General features: G+C 35.4%; 1 protein-coding gene across 27 annotated transcripts in view; it reads right to left on the bottom strand.

Moving 5' to 3' along the window:
* The window catches only part of EIF4G3 (eukaryotic translation initiation factor 4 gamma 3), a 330,809-nt gene that overhangs the window by 127,118 nt on the left and 182,608 nt on the right, over positions 1-21,083 (bottom strand). For 9 of the 27 annotated variants that reach the window (XM_049106142.1, XM_049106166.1, XM_049106162.1 and 6 more), the window contains 4 exons: positions 19,578-19,610; positions 9,418-9,438; positions 8,368-8,547; positions 7,677-7,791 (listed from right to left, as the gene is read on the bottom strand). In XM_049106142.1, the coding sequence (XP_048962099.1) occupies positions 7,677-7,791; positions 8,368-8,547; positions 9,418-9,438; positions 19,578-19,610 (349 nt within the window). The remainder of the gene's footprint in view (positions 1-7,676; positions 7,792-8,367; positions 8,548-9,417; positions 9,439-19,577; positions 19,611-21,083) is intronic. The other 18 variants (XM_049106169.1, XM_049106171.1, XM_049106083.1 and 15 more) reach the window with 3 other exon arrangements.

Below are 21,083 nucleotides of genomic sequence, written 5' to 3'. Positions count from 1 at the left end.
CAGCCCTTGTATTCTTTTTTTTTTTTTTAAGATTTTTTATTTATTTATTCACAGAGATGCAGAGAGAGAGAGAGAGAGACAGAGACACAGGCAGAGGGAGAAGCAAGCTCCATGCAGATAGCCCGACGTGGGACTCGATCCAGGGTCTCCAGGATCATGCCCTGGGCTGCAGGCAGCGCTATACCGCTGTGCCACTGGGGCTGCCCACCCCTGTATTCTTAATGAATACTTTAACTTTTGAAACTTTGACTATTATCATAATTACTATTAAGCCAGAGTACTTGCAGTAGAGGTGATGAGAAGAAGGGTCAGATACTGGATACATTAAGTAAAACCTACAGATTTGCTGATAGAGTGGATGTGACTATGAGACAGTGTCAAGGAAAACTCTTAAGGTTTTTTTTTTTTTGTTGCAGCAAGTGGAAGAATGGAAGTGCTATTTACTGTGCTATTTATTTACTTACTGAGATGAGGAAAACTAGAGGAAGAGTAGAGTTTTAAGGGATAAAAATCAAGAAAGAGTTCAATTTTGGACATGTAAAGTTTGAGTTTCTTACTAGACCTTCAAAGGCAGATAGCAAGTAGGCAGGAAGGGACCCAAGTCTGGAATCAGATAATAGGTATCCATTTTGGAATTAGTAGAGTATGGACAAAATTTAAACCATGAGACTGGGTAACTGAGGAAATCAGTACAAATAGAGAATAAACCCAAGGATGAGATTTTGGGGCACTCTTTGCTGTTCAGAAATTACAGGTATGAAGAAAAAAACCAGCAAAGGAGATGAAAAAGAAAATCAAAGCAGCGGTTGAAGTAAAAAGAATGGTTCAGGAATGGGGAGTGTGCATAACTATGTAAAATGGTGCTGAGAGGTCAACGGAGACTCAGCAAAGTAGAATTCACAGGTAACCCTGACAAAAGTTATGTGCATGGGGGCAGGGAAGTACATCCTAATTAAGGTGGGCTCAACCGTGAATGAGATGGAAATGAAGACAGTTGAGCATAGATAACTCCTTTTCTCAAAATTCTGCTATAAAGGGAAGCAGAAAAATGGTTTTTGTTTTGTTTTTTAAGATGGGAATTAAACTGCATATACCTGTATGCCAAGGGGACTAATCTAGTAAAAAAGAAAAAAAAAATGATAATGCCAGCAACAGAGAAGAGAACAGCTAGAGTAATAGCCATAAATGTGTACGTGATTGGATCCAGTGCACAAGTATAAGATTGGCTTTGGTAGAAGCAGTGACAGTTGAGCTTTGATAACAAGAAGGAAAAACAAAGGTATGAAAATAGTTAACAAGCAAAATCCTTGGTACATTAGTAAACAGTCAAATAATACTGGCTCTATTATGACTCGTCATAATATTAAGACTCGTCATCATCAACATCAAACCATCCCCACCATCCTCACAATAATTTTCAAGTGGTAATTTCCTGGAAGCAGTATGATTTGCAGTATCAGAACCCTGCAAGTCTCAATCAAATTTGGAGATCTAAACAGGGGGCACAGCTAGGATTTCAATGAATTCAATGTAAAAAGAGAAAAACACATTAGCCATGTTTCAAGTAGTACATAAACTATTCTCAAACTCAAACTTAAATAAGCAATTCTATACTATCCTATATATCACTAATTCCAAAACTCAGAAAACAATCCTCTAAAATTGGTTTCAAATACTGCCAGGTAAGTAATACAATCTGCTCATCTTGCCATATTCTTTAAACTAAGTGAAATAAGATCCAAAAGGTGAATCAGGGCAGCCAGGGCAGCTCAGCGGTTTAGTGCTGCCTTCAGCCCAGGGCCTGATCCTGATCCTGCCGAGATTCCAAGGAAAAAATATGAAGTCCCACTTCGGGCTTCCTGCACAGAACCTGCTTCTCCCTCTGCCTGTGTCTCTACTGCCACCACCCCCAACCCCACCGTCTCTCATGAATAAATAAAATTTTTTTTTTTTTTAAAAAGGTGAATCATCCCGCTAAGAAAAAATCAGATTGTTCTAAGGAAACATTTTTCAGTCAATACGACTGGGGTAGAGACTGGCATATAATACACATGCAATAAATACCACCTGAATATACCTGGCAGCATAGGATATCTCAATAATGGGGTTAAACATAATTAGCAAAATATCAAGTCAACTGTGGACCCCAGCAGAGTGAGCCTTCTACCAAATAATGGTTATCTTTTATAAAATATTAATCCAACTTCTTATATAGTCAAAGACATTTAAAAACATTTATTTTGGGATTCCTGGGTGGCTCAGTCAGTTAGGTGTCTAAGGGCCCTGGGAGCAAGCCCTTCTCTCTTTCCCTCTGCCTGCTGACCCTGCTTGTGCTCTCTCTCTCTCTCTCCCTGTCAAATAAATAAATAAAATATTTAAAAACTAAAATAAAAACTTTAATTAAAAATGTGAATACTAAAAAAAAATAAAAAAAAATGTGAATACTTTTGCATACTATTTATCAATTAGGCATGTTACTTAATGACCCTGACCTCATATGAATAGAATGTAGCCAGGTTTATCTAGATCAGGGGTATGTCAACTAAAGCCATAAGGCTAATAAATCCAGTGCAATTTTATAAACAAAGTTTATTAGAATACACCCACATACAGTATTTAGATAAAATCTATTACCTATGGATTCTCTTTCACTAAAATGGCAGAGTTGAATAGATGCAACAGAAACCATATGGCCTGCAAAACCTGTAATATTGCCCTTTATAAAAAATAAGGCTGATCCTTTCTTCCCGGATCCCTGTTCTCAATCAGTGGTTCTCTAAACCTCAGTCTATACAGAATGTGTCAATGATATATGGCAAAATTTATACAATAATAATATTACTATAATAGCACAAATCGAGCCACAACTATAGGCTTGCCAATTTGACATTTTGGAAAGGTCTGTTACTATTTTGAAATTATTTCAGTCTTGTTCCTTTGTTCTTGAAACAGCCTTCCTTTATGAAATGCTATTGATATTAAATAGCAGTTTTCTTTGAAAGTCTTTGTGGCAAAATTTAAAAAATAATAGTCCTATATGTTTCTTCCTTTATTTTACTTTATTTATTTTTTTTTAATTTTGTTTGACCAGGATATTGAAAGATCTGAGAACCAGTGGTCTGGACAACGTTTAGATTTCTTCTCAATGGTAAAGCCCCCAGCACAAATATCAAACAAATGTACTGTAAGATCCTGAAAGGCAAGGAGACTATCTTAACATCTACATTCTACAAAATACCCATCATGTGGTCTTATACATTGCAAGTCTTCTAAAAACCTATCAAAACTGAATTTTTCCATAGAAACAAATATAGGTGGTTAAATATGCAGGTCAGCACATAAAAGCTCATATTTATCCCATGATATCCCATAATAATCATAAGCTCAGTATACAAGCATGTTAACAATCACAGTATTTTTTTTTAAAGATTTATTTATTTATTTATTTATTTTAAAGAGAGACAGAGCACAAGCAGGAGGGGCAGAAAGAGAAGGAGACAGAATCTCAAGCAGACCCCGCACTGAGCACAGTGCCCAACAAAGGGCTTAATCTCAGGACCCCAAGATAATTACCTGAACCAAAACCAAGAATCTGTTGTTTAACTGACTGTACCACTGAGGCACCCCAACAATCACAGTATTAACACTCCATGAAAACACAATCAAATTCAACTTTGGATGTTTGAACACTTCCCAACTCCACATACCATGGGGAACAATGGATGAATCCTTCAGCTCTTAGGAGGTGAATAAGGTGCCCAAGCCCCACAAAACTCAGGAAGGGTGGAAAATAAAATGAAAGGGGGAGGTAGAAATCACAAGATAGAGTGAGAAAAAGGGAGAGTGTACTAGTTTGAAGGAAAAGACAATGGGATGCTTTATAACAATGTAAATTCTCAAGCTTTTCTTTTCCTTTCTCAGTATCACTGTCACTACTAACCACACCTCTTTGCTCCCACCAAACACCAATTTTTTACAACTTGGGCCACCACTCCTAGTGTTTGCCTGGAAGTAATGTCAGTCTTCATGAGGTATTTATTTTTCTAATATAATAGGCATCAAAATATTTAAGAAACACTGATGAGAGAAAAACTGAAAAATTGATCAAATACTATTCATTATTTTTTCTCAACACTATAGAAACACCACTAGAATTATACTGCACAAATACAATTTTATGATCTTGGTTACTGAACTTTAGGATAGGTAAAAATATTCTTTGAGAATCACTGTTCAAGATTTAAACTGAACAGAGGAGCAAAATGCTAGTGCCCCAGAGTGAACTGTAAGCTAAGGACAAAGAACTAAGAATTCTGTAAAACAGTCAGTCTAACTTACCAACTCAACCACTAGGGCAGTAAGAAACAAGACTAGGATTTGTTCCTTATCAGTTCAGCTAGAGGAAGGCCCTCTGCCCTAGAGTGGAGGACTGCAGTGCTTTAGAATACAGAACTAGGACTTCATTCCTTATACTTTTTTTTTTTTTTTTACCTGAACCCAAGGTTAGGAAGGAAGAGGAGGGAGAGTAAAGGGGGGACATCAAGATCAGAAGGAAATGAAGAACTAAAGTGGAGGGGTAAGAGAAGACGAGATTCCAAGGAAAAAATATGAAAGTGGTGTTCTTGGCTTCTAGACCATAAGGCCAGAATAGCTGCCCGAAAGTAGTATAGCTGAAGGATCTCACATTGATGGGAACTACTGGATCAAAACTTTTAAGTCTGATAAAAGCATATTAACTACTATACACTTTAAATCTGAAATATCTGCCCAAATAAGGAAAATAGTCTGAATCTCCTATCAATAGAGGACTGGATTATACATTATGATTCATTACTAAAATGGAATACTATGTGGATTGAATTCTATAGCTGGGCAGCCCGAGTGGCTTAGGGGTTTAGCACCGCCTTCAGCCCAGGGCATGATCCTGGAGACCCCAGATCGAGTCCCACGTCAGGCTCCCTGCATGGAGCCTGCTTCTCCCTCTGCCTGTCTCTCTGCCTGTCTCTCTCTCTCTCTCTGTCTGTCTCTCATGAATAAATAAATAAAATCTTTAAAAAAAAAAAAAAGAATTCTATAGCTAATGAAATGGGAAGATGTCCAGGAATATACTGTGAGATGGAGGGAAAAACCAAGAAAGTTTTATTTTTTTTTTTTCCAAGAAAGTTTTAGAACATTACAAATAGTATGTGCCCATTTTTATTAAAAATTGTTTAAATATAAGTGAAAAATATGTGTTAATCTGTTATATTTTTTCTATAGGAATGGAGAAAGGGAGAAAAACTGGCTATTTCAACTTTTTACATTCTATATTATTTGCATTTTTCTCACTAACTTGGTTATTTTCATAATGAAAAATTAAGATTGCTTTTCTCATCTTAAGGAAACTAGGTAAACTGTTTTAATCTAGATGGCAAACTGCTTACTTGATGGATTTTGGATCTGTGTAAGAATTTTCCTAAGAAGAAAGAATATCTAGCAAAGGAAACAAACATCAACAATATCTGAGATACAAGTGCCCCTCAATATCCTGCTTTTTGTGAAAATAAAACAAACACAGTATATGTAATAGAAATAACGCCAAATATGTTATAATGTTGTATATACAAATCAGCAAAATATTGTCCAGCCATTAAACTCATCTATATCGTTTCTATATATACTGCAGTAGTATTAAAGTACAATAAAGAGGGCTGGCACAGATTCCTAACAGAATTTTAAGGACAATATTTTCTGAGTCAAAAAGTCATTTATATAATGTGTAAATAAGAGTAGGATTCAGCGAGGCAACTTTCAAAATTATTTTATATGTAAGAAGATACAACTACATTCCCACTACAACATGGAAATGAAAGAGAAAATGTGATTTTCAAGAGAAAATGTGGATTTCAGTATGTTTACTCTGACAGCTAATCTCATTTACAGTTTTCTATTAGATTAATTCTTGATTATATCAACAGACAATTTTACAATTAAACATAATTTTAATTGGGGGTGACTGGGTGGTTCAGTTGGTTAGGTGTCTTGACTCTTGATTTTGGCTCAGGTCATGATCTCAGGGTCCTGAGATCAAGCCCTTTTTCGGGGTCTGTGCTCAGCGGGGAGTCTGCTTGTCCCTCTCCCTCTGCTCCTCCCCCTGTGCTCTCTCTCTCTCTCTCAAATAAATAAAATCTTTTTAAAAATTAGAAAATCACTGTAATTGGATTTAAATTTATAGAATAAGTACAAATACAAAAGCACTAAGGTGGCATGAAAACTCCAAGTTCAAACTAAGTTCAAGGGACACACAAGGGACACTTCAACAGTAATGATAATATTCTAAATCAAAGCTGGGTGATGTACATGTATTATTTTACATTAAAACACATATATGTAACATGTTGTTTTGAAAAATCAAGTATTTCCAAGTAAAATAACAAGTTTAGTAAAGCCAGGTTTCATACACACACACACACACACACACACACACACACACTTGAGATATTTAATGGCATAATGAAGTACATCATTTTGCATCTGCAATTTCACAAGCAATTGTGGCCAAAGTGAGAGAAAGGTTTTCCCTTTTCTAGAAGTGGTAAAACCAGATAACACTTTGTCCCTTGGCCTATTTCACCTCAAAACCTAAAGGAAATGTTTGTGAGCTCTTCTAATAGCAATTATTTCTGCTGTAAAGGTTTTTAACAGAGACACTAAATCTCAAAGTTAGGAAATTGGTTAGTGGACACCTGTTTATCTGTAATAGATTACGTAATAATGAAGTGTAATATGTGGGAGAAGTTTATTGAATAAGTTATTTTTATTACTCTTTAACTTAGTACAGGTTCATAAACAAAGTACAAACATGGCACTTACTTCTCTATATTAAAAACATCTGTGATTTTTCAAGGCATTCTCATTTCACTAATCCTCAAAAACATCCTTTTTTTTAAAGATTTTATTTATTTATTCATGAGAGACACAGAGAGAGAGGCAGAGACACAGGCAGAGGGAGAAGCAGGCTCCATGCAGGGAGCCTGATGTGGGACTCGATCCTCGGTCTCCAGGATCAGGCCTTGGGCCGAAGGCGGCACTAAACCACTGAGCCACCTGGGCTGCCCCTCAAAAACATCATATGACAGATTTGTCACAATTTTACAGAAAAGGAATCATAGGGATACTGAGTTATATTCAGTCATCCCACCTCAACAGCCTACAGTTACTATTTCAGGTGACAGGGCAGTAGTGAACAAAACAATGAAATTCCTTGTTTTTGTGGATAGTACATTCTACTAGGAAAACATTAAACATTTTGGTAAATAGTGCTGAATGTTTATACTGTACTATATTTATATAAAAAAATCTGTGCATAAGTGGATCCACACAGTTCAAACCAGTGATGTTCAACAGTTTTGTATTTATTCCATCAGCAAAAATCCAGGTAATGATGAGTTGGCTGCAGATTCAGAACCTTGAGACATGGGTTTTTTGCAACAGAATTACCAACTCTTTCAGGAGTCATTCATTAACTAAATATACTCCTGTAATACTCTTTCCTTGTAAGTCACTAAAATGCTTTCCATTTAGAATGTTTGCAACATTTAAAAATCCTTTATAACACTGACTAAACTGATTGGCCAAACAAGAAAAAGAAATAAACACAACAAACTACCAAATATTGCCCAATATTTCATACATACCATAAGCATTGGGGAAGTCCCCAGGTCCTGGTCCAGGATAAAAAGGCCCGGGTCCTGGAGGTTGAACTGGATACTGTTGTGGGGGCCCGACATAAGGAGGACCACTATGACGGTACTAGAAAAGAGAAGTTAAAGACATTTATAAATAATGTGGTAGTAGCTTACTATTAAAAAAAATAGTTTTGTGTGTGTGTATATATAGAAAAGAATTAACTGAAATAAGGTAAAAACATCTGATTAAATACTTTCAAAAATGCTTGCGATCCAGATGCATAAGGACAAAGAGAAAGAGGTGCATTACGTAAAATCATACAGCAAATCAATGCACAGACAGACATCTTCTCAGTGTAAAATTATTTTAAGGTGATAGTTTTCAATGAAATTGAAAGATATCACAGGAACAGCATAATTACTGAGTCTGTTTTAGAGCAGATGGATATGGGGAAGGATTGGGGTAAAAGCTAAAAGATAAAAATAATTACTCTAACATCTTAGAAAAACTTAAGAGATGTAGAAATATCTCCTTACAATATTTCGGAAAATGACAAAATGGCTAGACTTACAACCAACAAAAAAGTTCACATATCACTAAAAACCAATGCCATCATCCACCATCCCTGCCTCCTCTGATGAGAATTTGGGTTAATCCCCACTCTACTGCTGGACCACACAGACTTGAGAGATACTTTACCTGCGGGATACAGTACTGAGGACCCTGCGGCACTGGGTACGGCATGGGCAGATGGTTAACCATCATGATGTGCTGATTGGCCTGATACACTGCAGTGGGTGTCTGTGCACCAGGACGAATGGAAGGACTGCTGTTCGGGATGGTAGCTCTAGGAGGCTGTATCTGAGGCCTCTGAAAAAACTGAGGAGGGGGGAAATATTTATTTATTTTTTTTACAAAGAGGAATATGTAAATTTTACTATTTTGAGCTTTCTCATTACCAACTTGAATTGGAAATACATTATACATGAAAAGAGACTAAACTGCCTGTGGCTGGGATCACTAAAAATATTGTACGCTAGGCACACTAAATAAAGTTTTGTTCCATGCTGTCACACGTATGAAAACGGTAGGGCAGTCTCACTTTCAAAATGAAGTCTCAGCTAATTTAAATGAAAAATTATATACCATAATTACTATTTTTAAAGTATGTGATAAAATATAACAAAAGGAGTAGCTTATGTCTAATAAAAGTTGTTCTACTGTATAAAAGCACTTATTCTTTCAGTAAGAGTAGGTAGCTTATAAGAACTTAATAAAAATTTAAAACAGCCCCTTAAAAACTACCATTTAAGTAATTTATAAAATATTTCTGGACATAAGGATTTTCATCTCAGTCTATCAGAGTCAAGTTAAATTAAAACTATAAGTAGAGTTGCCACATTCTGATTTGTCACACGATGGGAATGGCCTTCCTTTTTCTAAAACATGGAAAACCCATATTTACTGAACCCAATTTTGCTTTCGTGAATAACAGTATGTAATAAAAGTGGAAAATCTAGATAGACTCAAGAATGGTCTGGAAGGAGCAGAAGTCAAATTTATCAAATGGCGGCCAGTATCTGATTATTTATGGCTCTCACTGCAGGCTTAAAAGCCTTGAAACAATACACCAAAAGTAAATTCCCACCGTGAATGCACGTATATTCATCAGCAAACAGTCAATCTCATTGTAATAATAAGAAGGGAATAGAGTAATAAAAGAGGCCATGCAGAACCAGTAGTTGTTACCTGGATGGGTCTGAATCCTCCCTTCAATTATGAAGCAAGAAAGCAGCAGGAAACAGAAAGAAAGCCAATGGAAAAGCTTATAGATCAGTAGGAAGGGGTAGGACATAGCATGCAGCTCAACAAAAATATCTTTCTATTTAGTAATAATAGGAGAAGAAGGAAGATTAGAAAATCAGAATGACAATTCTCCACTTGAGAATTCAAGGACACATGGAATTGAAGAATTGAATCACACTTAATTGAATATAAATAAACCCAGTGGCAAAAATATTCTTATAGTAGCCACAAGTTATAAAGCTTGAAAGGATATGTCAGATTCCTGTTCTTGGCTACACAGACATCCATTTTGTGAATTGGCATTAGTTTTTTAGCTTCTCTATGATCCACTCTCCATCTTTAATGGAGAAAAGAGTTAATAATCAAAGTGTCATTCATTATTTTAAAGTTTGTAAATGTCCTAAGAAATAACTAAACTTTTGAAAATATATCAGACCCTTCAGGACAGAAACCTGCTCTTCTCAACTAACACAGCGTATAAAAGGCCACTTAAAGCTTTAAGATGGGGAAATATAAAACTAGTCTTAAAATGTGGTCTAGCTCCAAAATCTCTTGAGTTGTCTCACAATTCCAGACATGAGCATTGCTATTGGTCCAAATAAAGGCAAGGATGAGCTTTGGGCCCACTCAAGTCTGTCTTAATCTTGAGTGTCAAGCTACCCATACATAGTAAAAGAAATAATTTTTTATCTTATGCTGAATTGGAAGAATTAGGATCCAACATCCAAGGCTCATCCCCATTTGAAAGGCCTTCACAACCCAGGACAAAGAAAGCCCTAAAGAGTTAAGTCACAGAAAAGCAACAGACAGTACAGCAGGAGAATGGAGTGGATGGGGGAACCAGATGGGGAAGGCCATAGAGAGTAGTAGTTGATGGAGATGAAAAGAAGACACAAGAAGCAAAGTTGCTAACACAGGAACCTGAGCAGAGACATACACAGCAATAGTGTCATGTTTTTTCCATTGGCACAGTTTTGGTAACAGACACAAGAATTTCTGTTGGCTGCAACCAAGAACACTGAACTAGTAAACTTTCCGCCCTACACTTCACTTCTCATAAGTACACAGCAGATAGAATCTATTATTCATCAACCTATTATTCATATGAGCTGTAAACACATTTCATGAATGAACTTAAACATTTTTATAACTTGGTTAATATGGCAGGAGCCACAAAACTCTTACAGGCCTCAAGGAGAGGACAGTCATTCATCTGCTCAACTTCATGAGCATTACTCCATGCTGGATGCAGTGGACAGAAATCTTACTCCTGTAAGATACTTTTCCACCAACTCTAGAGGGCAGCCAAGACAAGGAGAGTATCAAACACAAGTGAAGATCCACTGTATTTATATTATCATTAAATTTTGTCAGAGTACTTACTGACTGAATAGACATGGTTTTATTAACTTGTGTAGAGCAAGAAAAGCATATATGGGCAAAGTTTCCCCACAAGTCTAACAGTTTACTATATGTGAATCCTTTTCCTGGCAATGGTTTCCAAATCCTCCACCAGGGTTTTTAACTCCTGTTTACCACAGCTGAGAATACAGCTTATTCAAGAAGGATTCAGAAGCCTGTTTTCTTCAATTGTTTTGAAAGAAAAACAAGTGTTTCTGATGATACGGCTAATATTAATAAACACCTGAATCCAGGAAAATACCAAATTTATGGTTACATGGACATGCAATTTTTTTAAAAAAACTAAGACTTCAGCTTTGAAGCAATGAAGAAAAGTGTATTCATATATGTACATTAAATAATACTGAAGATTTATACAGCACTTACTAGCTACCAGGTACTGCTCTAATCATTTTACATATATGCTAAATTATTCTCACAACAAATCTCTAAGGTGGGTAGTATTATTAACACCCCCATTGGATATATGGGGAAATTGAGGGACAGAGAGACTAATTTACTAAAGGTCTCCCATCTGTAATTTAAACACAGTCAGGTTTAGGTCTATAACTTTAACTGTTACACACTCTACTTCTCATAAAATGGAATACTCCTTATATTTTCAAACAATTGTTGCCAATAAGAAGAAATGTTTTCTAAGGCTGAAGGGATATGGTGAGATCTTTATCCAACTACACTAATGAGTGGCATATCCCTCAATCATAGCTGATTCCTAGTAAGAAAAATGTTCCATCAATTACTTTATAGAATCCATGATTATTATTAAGGAAAATAAATTTCTAATTCTTGCAAGAATGTAATTCTTTACCTCCCTTAAAGTAACTGACACCTTTTCCTATGCTTCACATCCTTGGAACAACATTTACATCCTAGGTACAACAGAACTACTATTACTCGAACTCACTGTAGTAAGATTTTTATAGGGACAGGCTCTCTGGAGCTTATTTTTCCCCTTTAGAAGTTCCCTCCTTCTCCCCAACCCCTCCTCCTTCTCTCTCTCTCTCTCTCTCTCTCTCTCTCTCACACACACACTCACACACATATAACTACACGAGATTCTAATATATAGGGCTAGAAAAGGTGTAATGGCTGGAAAGGCAAAGAAATCAAAAGAAATGGATTCTCTTTTTTGTATTCTCTCTTAACCATTCAATTGTGAATTTAGCATTAGATTTAATAATGATGCAGGAAATTAAAAATCCGTGGGTAGGCATGGCAGCAAACTACAGGTTATTAAAAAGAACATATGAACGTGAATGAGCCTTCTCAAACTGTTTGCAATGCTTCTGAATTCCTTTTTCTCTTCACTGATCAAACTCTCCTGGATACTGGATGTAAGGACAGTACAGGACATTTAGTCTAACCACATATCTACAGTTTAAATCTCTTATTTGACATGCCCTTTGGGTTACAACTGAACAACTGAAGGTACAAATTCCAGTATATTATTAAATGGTGTTCTGACTTTCCTTCTACTGGCTCCAAATTTTTCTCTTTGCATCACCTTCCCTTTGGTCCAATAAATAGTCCTAAAAACACATCAAAGTCAAATCCTTCTTCTACAGAAGTGACAGATCTCTAAGTTATGTGAAGACAGCCATCACTGCCAACTTTTATACCAATGTCTTTTTTTTTGTTCTAAGCCAATCACTACCATCCATGCCCTGTCCCTCCAACCAAGATGTTGAATTCCCTCTTCAGCTTTCTCTCAGTATGGTCCCACAGTTCAGTTTCACTAAAGAGAAAATCAAACACAAACATCCAGATGGTGTCTGCCCAGAATGTACCTGGACTCACTCAATAAATTTATCTGTGCAAAATGAAAGAGCAACATCTCTCTCTTACTCTGGCTGACTACATTTCCATTAATAAAACCAAGAATAACAGAGGCTCTTTTGTCAACCACATTTTACTACTGATTGGTGCTGAGTTACAATCTTGTAAAACCCTTAAGTCTTCTTTATATACAACCTGGCAATAAGTCATGCTCTTCACTTTTGTATGTACTCTTAGAGTTATGTAATCAGGTTCAGATAGGGAATCTTGTATGTTATTCCTTTGAAAATATATCTAACAAAAAAGAAAAAAGAAAACATATCTAGCTAATTTAAACCCATCATTTCAGACTGTACAGATACTTCTGGATTCAAATGTATGATACAATGTCAAAACTGTATAACCATCAGCAAATCTGACAGGGATGTCACTAACCCAAGTCATTGATGAAAAATGTTGAAAAAGGCTAGGTAGAGAAGGGAGGAATCATGTATAAGAGAAGTATCATTTCCAATCTTGATTTCAATTTGTTTTAAGTCTTTTATCTTACAATGGTCCACTAGCATGCCAGGGGAATGGCAAGGGAAAGCAACAGCCCTCATTTGAGGTGGTACTTTGGGCAGCTTTCCCAAAGGGCTAGGGTACATTTAAAACAGAGGCTGAATTTAAAGTACTCATGATAGCTGACTTTCACTAAAACACTCTAGAAACCAGAAGGAAAATGTTGCATTTTAGAAAATCCTTCTAAAGGTGTGATAATTATGCCATTACCTAAAGTTTCCTGGCTAATAACATTAGTAATAAATGCTTTTTGAAGATGTTGGTAATTATATCACTTCTCATGACTTCACTCTTTCTAAAATCATCAAAAGACAGTTATCTCTAAAAAAAAAAAATTTAATTAGACATTCCGTGAAAACTACCTATTCATTTTCAGCATTTGAAAAATCATATTCAGTCACATTAGTTCTTCCTATGTGGAAAAAAACCTGACTAAATATTTATTAATTTGCAAAATAATAAAAACTATATCAAAGTATGTTTCTGATATCCCTACCTTTCTGCAATACACAGTTCAGACTACTAAGAGGAACAGTAAAGACTTGCAATTATGAATTTTTTAGGTTAATATCTTCAAAAATTCTAGAGTACTCAAGAAAAATAACAGTGCTATAATTTTCTCACAAGTTATAAAGGGACAAGCAGTGAAAAGTCCACATAATGGAATACCACTCAATTACCAACCAGATATTCTACTGCTTACAACAATTTACAATGAAGGCTATTATGTTCTAGGTTCTTTCTGTTCTTTCCTGGCACATGGCCAGGATCACATAATTTATGTTTCCTTAAGAATTAGAAGATGTAAAAAAAAAAAAAAAAAAAAGATTTAGAAGATGTAAGCCCTAGAGCGGAGTATCTAACAGTCACTAGCCATATTTGATTATTTAAATTAAAATTAATTTAATCTTCAGTTGCATTGCACATTTCAAGTGGTCAATAGCCACATGTGGCTAGTAGCTACTATAGTGAATAGGGCAGACACAGAACATCACCACCACACAGAACATTCTATCAGACAGTAATGCTATGGAGGATTTTGTCAGATGGAAAAAAAAAAAAAAAAACGTAAAAACTGTTCAGGAACAGTCTGATTATGATGTAGACTCTGAGAAATAGGCAACCTTGTTAGAATACTTCACTCATAGGTAAAAATAGCTCAAAAAAGGGGGGAAAGACAGGCTGTGTCACTGCTAAGGAAAACTGACATTCACCAAGAACCTATTATGTGCCAGGGATTGTGAAGGCAGGTACTCTGATCCTCACAACACCATTAGGGACCAGGTGCTGTATTGCAACACTTTAATATTTTATCATTTATAAGCATATTTTATCCATTTCTCAGATAAAAAACCTGAGGTTCAAAGTTAGTTTGTAGTAAAGCTAAGATTCCCAGTTAAGCTGACTCCCAATCTGTGTTTACTATCTCTGCTGTAACTCTACGAGACTTTGGTGAATAAGGTACCAGATAAAACTGCCCATGACTGACTTACATTAAGCTCTGAAAAATCAAAGAGCACGGTCATAAGAGTGCATAAATGCTTTACAGATTTCCAAGTAATATCCACTAGACTCTGATATGCGAGATCTGGCCGCAGAGGCAAGCCCTAAGCCTTCATTTGTTTTACTTTCCAAATCTAAGAAACTGCCAAGAGCAATACAAATATTTCTCTACCAGAAACTAAGGCTTCAAATGTAACAGTACAACTTGAGTGCAAAAACTTCTAAGGGTCATAATGGGGGAAAAAAATCAACATAAGGCAGCTGTTTTCTTTTAATCTTTTAGCAAAAAGAAGGAAACTACAACAGGAAAACAAGCAGTTTCAATGCTGCTTGCCACCAGGTAACATATTGCTTGCTGTGAAATACTATTAAGCTTTACAAAACTTTTGTTTACACTAAATCAGATTGTTTTGAATGTGGCATATTCTTCAACATTTGTGAATACTAACTGAACTAAAATCATGTATCAACACACTGCAAAAATGTTTTTGTTTTATGAACACTTTTAAATACCAATTCCCTGGTCTTTCTCAAAATGCAAAGACTATAAAGCTATAGTTTTTTTTTTTTTTTTTACAGCTATAGTATTTAACCAACACTTGATCTCTGTTATGAAACCCCAAAGTGAAATAAGGACAGGAACACAAGTAACTTTAAACCACAACTACACAAATTTCAACTACTAAACATGAAATTACTAACACAAGCCAGAATCTACATTATACTAAGTGACTTGTTTTTACTTATGAGTGTACATTCTGTTCTTTCAGTTTCTAATTACCTTGGGATTTTCAAACATCGGAGTAAAAATAGTTGACATATTTCTAAAGCCAAAGGTGTCTGCATATAAAATTACGTAGTGCTTCTTCTTTTACCTTTGAAGAAAACTTTTATTCTAATCTGAAGCTTCCTTCAAGTTCCAAAATGCAAAAGGACATTCTAATCAATTAATGTGAAGAATCTCTGCAAAAGTCAAAAACTAATGGTACTAGAAGAAGACAAGGCTGACATAATTCTAACTGGAGCATGGTATTCCTGACTGGAGGGACTCAGTAAGAGCTCTGGCTGGCCACACAGAAAGATATTCTAAATAAAAGTAGTTCCAAGTAATAATTCTATAACAGTTTCTTGGTGCTATTAAACTAAAAATACTACTATCTAAAATCTTACTTACTTCATTTCAATTCAGTAAACTTCACTTTACAAAGAAGAAAAAATATATGTTCTAGATTACTAAACTGGACAACTGTGTTTTCATTTCACAAGGAATTAACTTATCTAAATAACAGTATTTTTTTCCTTTGTAATGTTATTATAGGAGGAACTATTAGTAAGCATTCACAAAAAGCTATGTATTTACTGTTGAATTTTAGAAACAACGATCATAGGAAACATCACCCAGCATCAAATTGTTATGTTAAAAAAAAAATCAAAACATAAAAGGATATATGATCAGCAAGGCAGCCACTGATGAACAATGCAATAAAGGAGAAATGAGAGATCTATTGACTAAGTCTAACTATTCAAAGCTAATTCTAACCCTTGATTTAATTCTTTCTGGCCAAAGATGATAAAACCATTTGTGCCTTCAATTCACAACAAACCAAAAATAACCTAGGACATCAAATGTTTTTCCCCTTTAAAAATGTATTCTTGGTATACCATTCAATGTTTTTTTAATGTTTGCTCTCATTATACTAGTCTCTATCTACTATTTTGTTTTATAATACTGCTTTGTCTCAATGTCTCTATGAACCTCTACCTGACTTTCTTTCTTTCTTTCTTTGAGAGAGAGAGAGAGAGAGAGAGAGAGAGATGGAGAGGAGCAAAAAAAAATGGGAGAGAGTGAATCTCAAGCAGGCTCCATGCCCAGCCCAGAGCCCAACAAAGGGCTCCCTCTCACAAGCCTGAAATCATGACCTGAGCCAAAATCAAGAGTCAGATGCTTAACTGACTGAGCCACCCAGGTGCCCCTCTACATGACTTTAGATTTGAGAAGACTGTCTTAAATGCAGACTTCAATCAGTAATTTTCAAATAGGAAATAGTATCACCTCCATATTGGCTATTTGGAAATGTACGAAGGTGTTTTTTGTTTTTTTAATTGTCACTAGGGGAATTCTACTGGCATTTAGAGTCCTAAGGTTGCTAAATGAAGTGCAATTTACAGGGAAGTTTTTCATAACCCAAAATGACAATACCTATCCCATAGTGAAACAAATCAAATTGGTCTGTACATCCATGGATACAGAAGAGCAAACTCTTCCTAACAATTTGCTCTATACCATGCCACTGCTTCAGCTAGCTCCTGCTCAGCAGTGCCACTTCAACCCCTAACCCCTCCCTCCTCTAGTTCTCCACAGTAACGAATTACTGCTGCTGCCTCAACCAAAGTTTTATGTTTCCTTACTCACTTAATTCTCTCTGGTGTAATGAAAACATGTTAACTGCTATTTAGAAAGGAAGAATGCCAGAGTAAATAGTAGCCAGCTACCTGAAGTTTTTGTATCCAAAAACAATGCTCTGGATTTATGCTGCATTTCAAGAACTAGTGTCAAAAAGTAATTATTTTCCTTGCTAATACAGAAGTAGTTAAGTATATACACATATGTAGTTTTTTTTTTAAGATTTTATTTATTTATTCATGAGAGACAGAGAGACAGAGAGAGAGAGAGAGAGAGAGGCAGAGACATAGGCAGAGGGAGAAGCAGGCTCCACGTAGGAAGCCTGATGTGGGACTCGATCCTGGGACTCCAGGATCACGCCCTGAGCCGAAGGCAGATGCTTAACCGTTGAGCCACCAAGGCTTCCCCGTATGTAGTTTTTTTATAGTTGAAACATACCATAATTTCACAAGCATCACCCCATAGCTAAATAAAGGACCAAACTGCCAATACTTTCTTAAGTCATATTACACAGGAAAAATGATTTCAGAATTGAAATCAACCTTTTCTCACAAAGACCCCTTTAAGTTTTCCTTTGTTTTTGGAATTTAAAGAAAAATAAAGTGTATCACAAACCTTTAGGCTCAGAAGAAAATTCTGAAAACAAACTTTCCTAAAAAAGACTATTTATAAAAGGTTTAAGTACAACATCCTTATTTGAGAACCACTGAGACTGAATAGAAATTATAGAAACATTCAGCCTTATATGAAGGAGCTCAGATATTGTTTTTCTTAATCACTAGTTTTTTTTCTACTCCACTTCTAGAGCAGAGTTTCTCTGCTCCCAGGTTTCTCTGTTAGGACTATATCTCTGGCTTGATTCCTAACTAAAATAAGCCTTACCTATATGACCCTTGACTAAATATTTTTAAAAATTTATAGTCGATCTTTTTACCTAAAGGCTTATCTTCTTTTTAATTATTAGTAATCGTGTCCCATAGATTAGTACTATGTGCCAAACACTGTTGAACATTTTCTTTCAATTACCTCGTTTACTCTTCATATCAGTCCTAAGATGGGTACTAATACTGTCCCCATTTTACAGATGAGAAAACTGAGGCTGAGCCCAGTGAGTAACTTGCCTAAAATGACTCAGTTAATAAGGAAGAGTCAAACCTAGGTCTAGTTGACACCAAACCGCAAGCTCTTAAAGTACTTTAACAACACTATCTGTTGATACTAAAAAGTATGCAAATTTTGTTTCTTCGCCTAATCCAAAGAACTGCCCTCCATTTCATAAAACCACATCTGAGTTCTGCAAAGTGTCTTTAGCAGAATTTGCTTGGCTTTTATACCGTCTAAATTGAAAAGACTTTAAGAAATAGAGCCTTGTATTAAACCAATGGTAGACAATGAAATTCTGCAATTAAACCATCTCCATTTACTCAATAAGAATTCTAACTATGATAACCACAGGTTAAACAATGGGTAACATTTCTCTCATTTTATCAAACCATACTAGATTGCATAATAGTATAAAAAATAGCTACTACTTATTGACTGCTTACTTTATGTCAGATGCCTAAAGAATCTCATCTCTAATATAGAGGGTATTTATCCCCACTTTACAAGGGAACTGGAGTTCAGAAAAAGATCTGCTTAACCTAATTGGTTACACAGTAAAGCTGGTAATATGAACCAGATCTGTAAGGCCTAGGCCCTTTCTACTGTGGCAGGAGAAAATGTCTTAGGACACTCTCTAAAAAGCTATTTGAAGGGAAAAACCCTGCAGGGCTTTTCTTTCTCCCAAACCACCTCTTCTACTATATTCCTGCTAAATAAATTAGTGTCAGCATATACACTTTCAAATTTTAACTTAATCAGTTACTTCATTTAAAAAGAACAGGCTACAAATATTAAAATTAAATAAGGTATTTATTTTCTATGTATCCTGAGAATAATTCTATGCAGCAAATGAGTATGTATTACTGTTAATTTGATACTAGATCTAAGTTAGTAAATGAGATTAAGTGGTTTTAGAAATACTAACGCTGTTTTATACACATCAATGCAAGTTACATCAGAATGTTAACAGAAAACCCTTAGAATGTTGCCTATTCCAGTTAAATTAAAACAATAGAGATATCCACAAAATCTGTGAGAGCTTACTATATCTAAAATTTTTCAGGGTTCTCTAAATTCAGAGCAATTATTTTTTGGGGTAAAAACCACTCTATTATTTTTAAATTGTGCCATGAACAGAAGGGATAGGGTTTGTTAATAACAAAACGCTGTGAAATTAGTGAAGGACAAAAGAACAGAATCACAGGAGACTATGGCTACTCTTGCAGAGCACAGTTTGGGCAGTTCCCTGGAATGGCAGCATTCTAAGGGTCAGAAGCTACTAAAGCCCCCACCTATTGTTAAGGGTGATAGTGAAGGGGCAAGAGTACAGTACCTGGTGATGGGCAGGTCGAGGCCCCGCTGCAAACTGAGAAAAGGAGGGAAAACAAATACAAAAGGAAAGGCACAAAGAGTCAGAAACACCACAACAAAAACCAAATGTCACACAATATGCCAAAAGAAAAAAACCCACAAGAAAAAAAAAAAAACACAAACAGTCAAAGCTTTGCTGCAGGACAGTGACAGACAGGTACTAAGATTCAACAGGTTAACACCACTACCAGGTATAGTTTGCCATTTATCAGCTGGGAGAGAAACAGCTAAGCTGTTAGGCACATAAGGGTACCTCTCTGATAGGAATATTAAAAAAAAATAAAAATAAAAAAATAAAGCAGAAGGAGTTTTGAAATACTAAGTGGTTACATTAAGACAAACAGGAAAAGGTCAAGGGTGCTTATGCAAATTGATATAGCGGGAGAAAATGAGAAAAGTTTTTATATTACAAGAAATAGGAAGTAATTAAAATGTCCCACAGGAAATAAAAAATGTTAACAGGACTGATTTCAAATTTACTTAAGTTTAATGGGGTATCTCACACATGAAATGGAAATTTCAGTATCTTCCTTTATTTCTTAAAGAATAAAATTTCATTTATATATCTATAAATATACAGGCATATTTATAATATATAAACATGTATTTAAATATATATATAACTATATATTTAAATACAATTAACTAGTAAAGTAGAATATTAGCATACTAAAGCAAATAGCTGGTAATGAACATCACTCTCTAACATGATTAATCAAAGTGGTACTATTACAAGCTTAAGAAGAAAAAAGAGTGAAAGAACTCAAATTTCTATACACAACAGCACAACACTGTCCATATGTACCTACTGCTATCTGATAAGGATAATAAAAACAACAGAAAATATATAAATCCTTAGCCCAATACAGTGCTTGAAAGCAGGTAATACATACTCCAACTCTCCCTCTCCCTAACTTACAATGAAAGAAAAATCTTTCTACCAACAAAATTTTTTAAATACTAAACCTCTAAGATCACCTAATTCTTCATCACTTCCAATGTGATTTCACTAAAAAGGACAGAGAAAAACTATTTGGGACATAGCGTCATGTACTGGCTACTAATTAACTATCAAAATGTTAACCACCCTCTTTTAATAGTGAAAAGAAAATATTTACAAAGCAGTAGTAAACACAAACCACACAGGGCATTAACATAACACGTTTAAGAAACTAAAATATGTCTTCAGTTGTTTGATTTGCTAGAGAGCCTTCTGTCAACTCACACTACAGGTGAATCAGACTGAAGATTAACTAAGAAGCAATCCCTCACACTCAGAATTTCTGAGTTACATGCAAGAGATGTGGAATTATTTCCCCAACTGCCATTATTTCATATAAATAATTTTCAACAAACTGCAGTGGAGCACATACCATAACATAGGAGTTTTCTGCTGAAGCCTGCTTTATTAAGAATTCATCTTAGAAGCTAAAGTATTACCTATTTTTCAAGTAATGAAATGTGTCTT

The sequence above is a fragment of the Canis lupus genome, chromosome 2, assembly GCF_003254725.2.
Source record: "Canis lupus dingo isolate Sandy chromosome 2, ASM325472v2, whole genome shotgun sequence".
Taxonomy (NCBI): Eukaryota; Metazoa; Chordata; class Mammalia; order Carnivora; family Canidae; genus Canis; species Canis lupus.
Note: the sequence above shows the minus strand (reverse complement) of the source record. Positions and strands in the feature narration are given on the sequence as shown.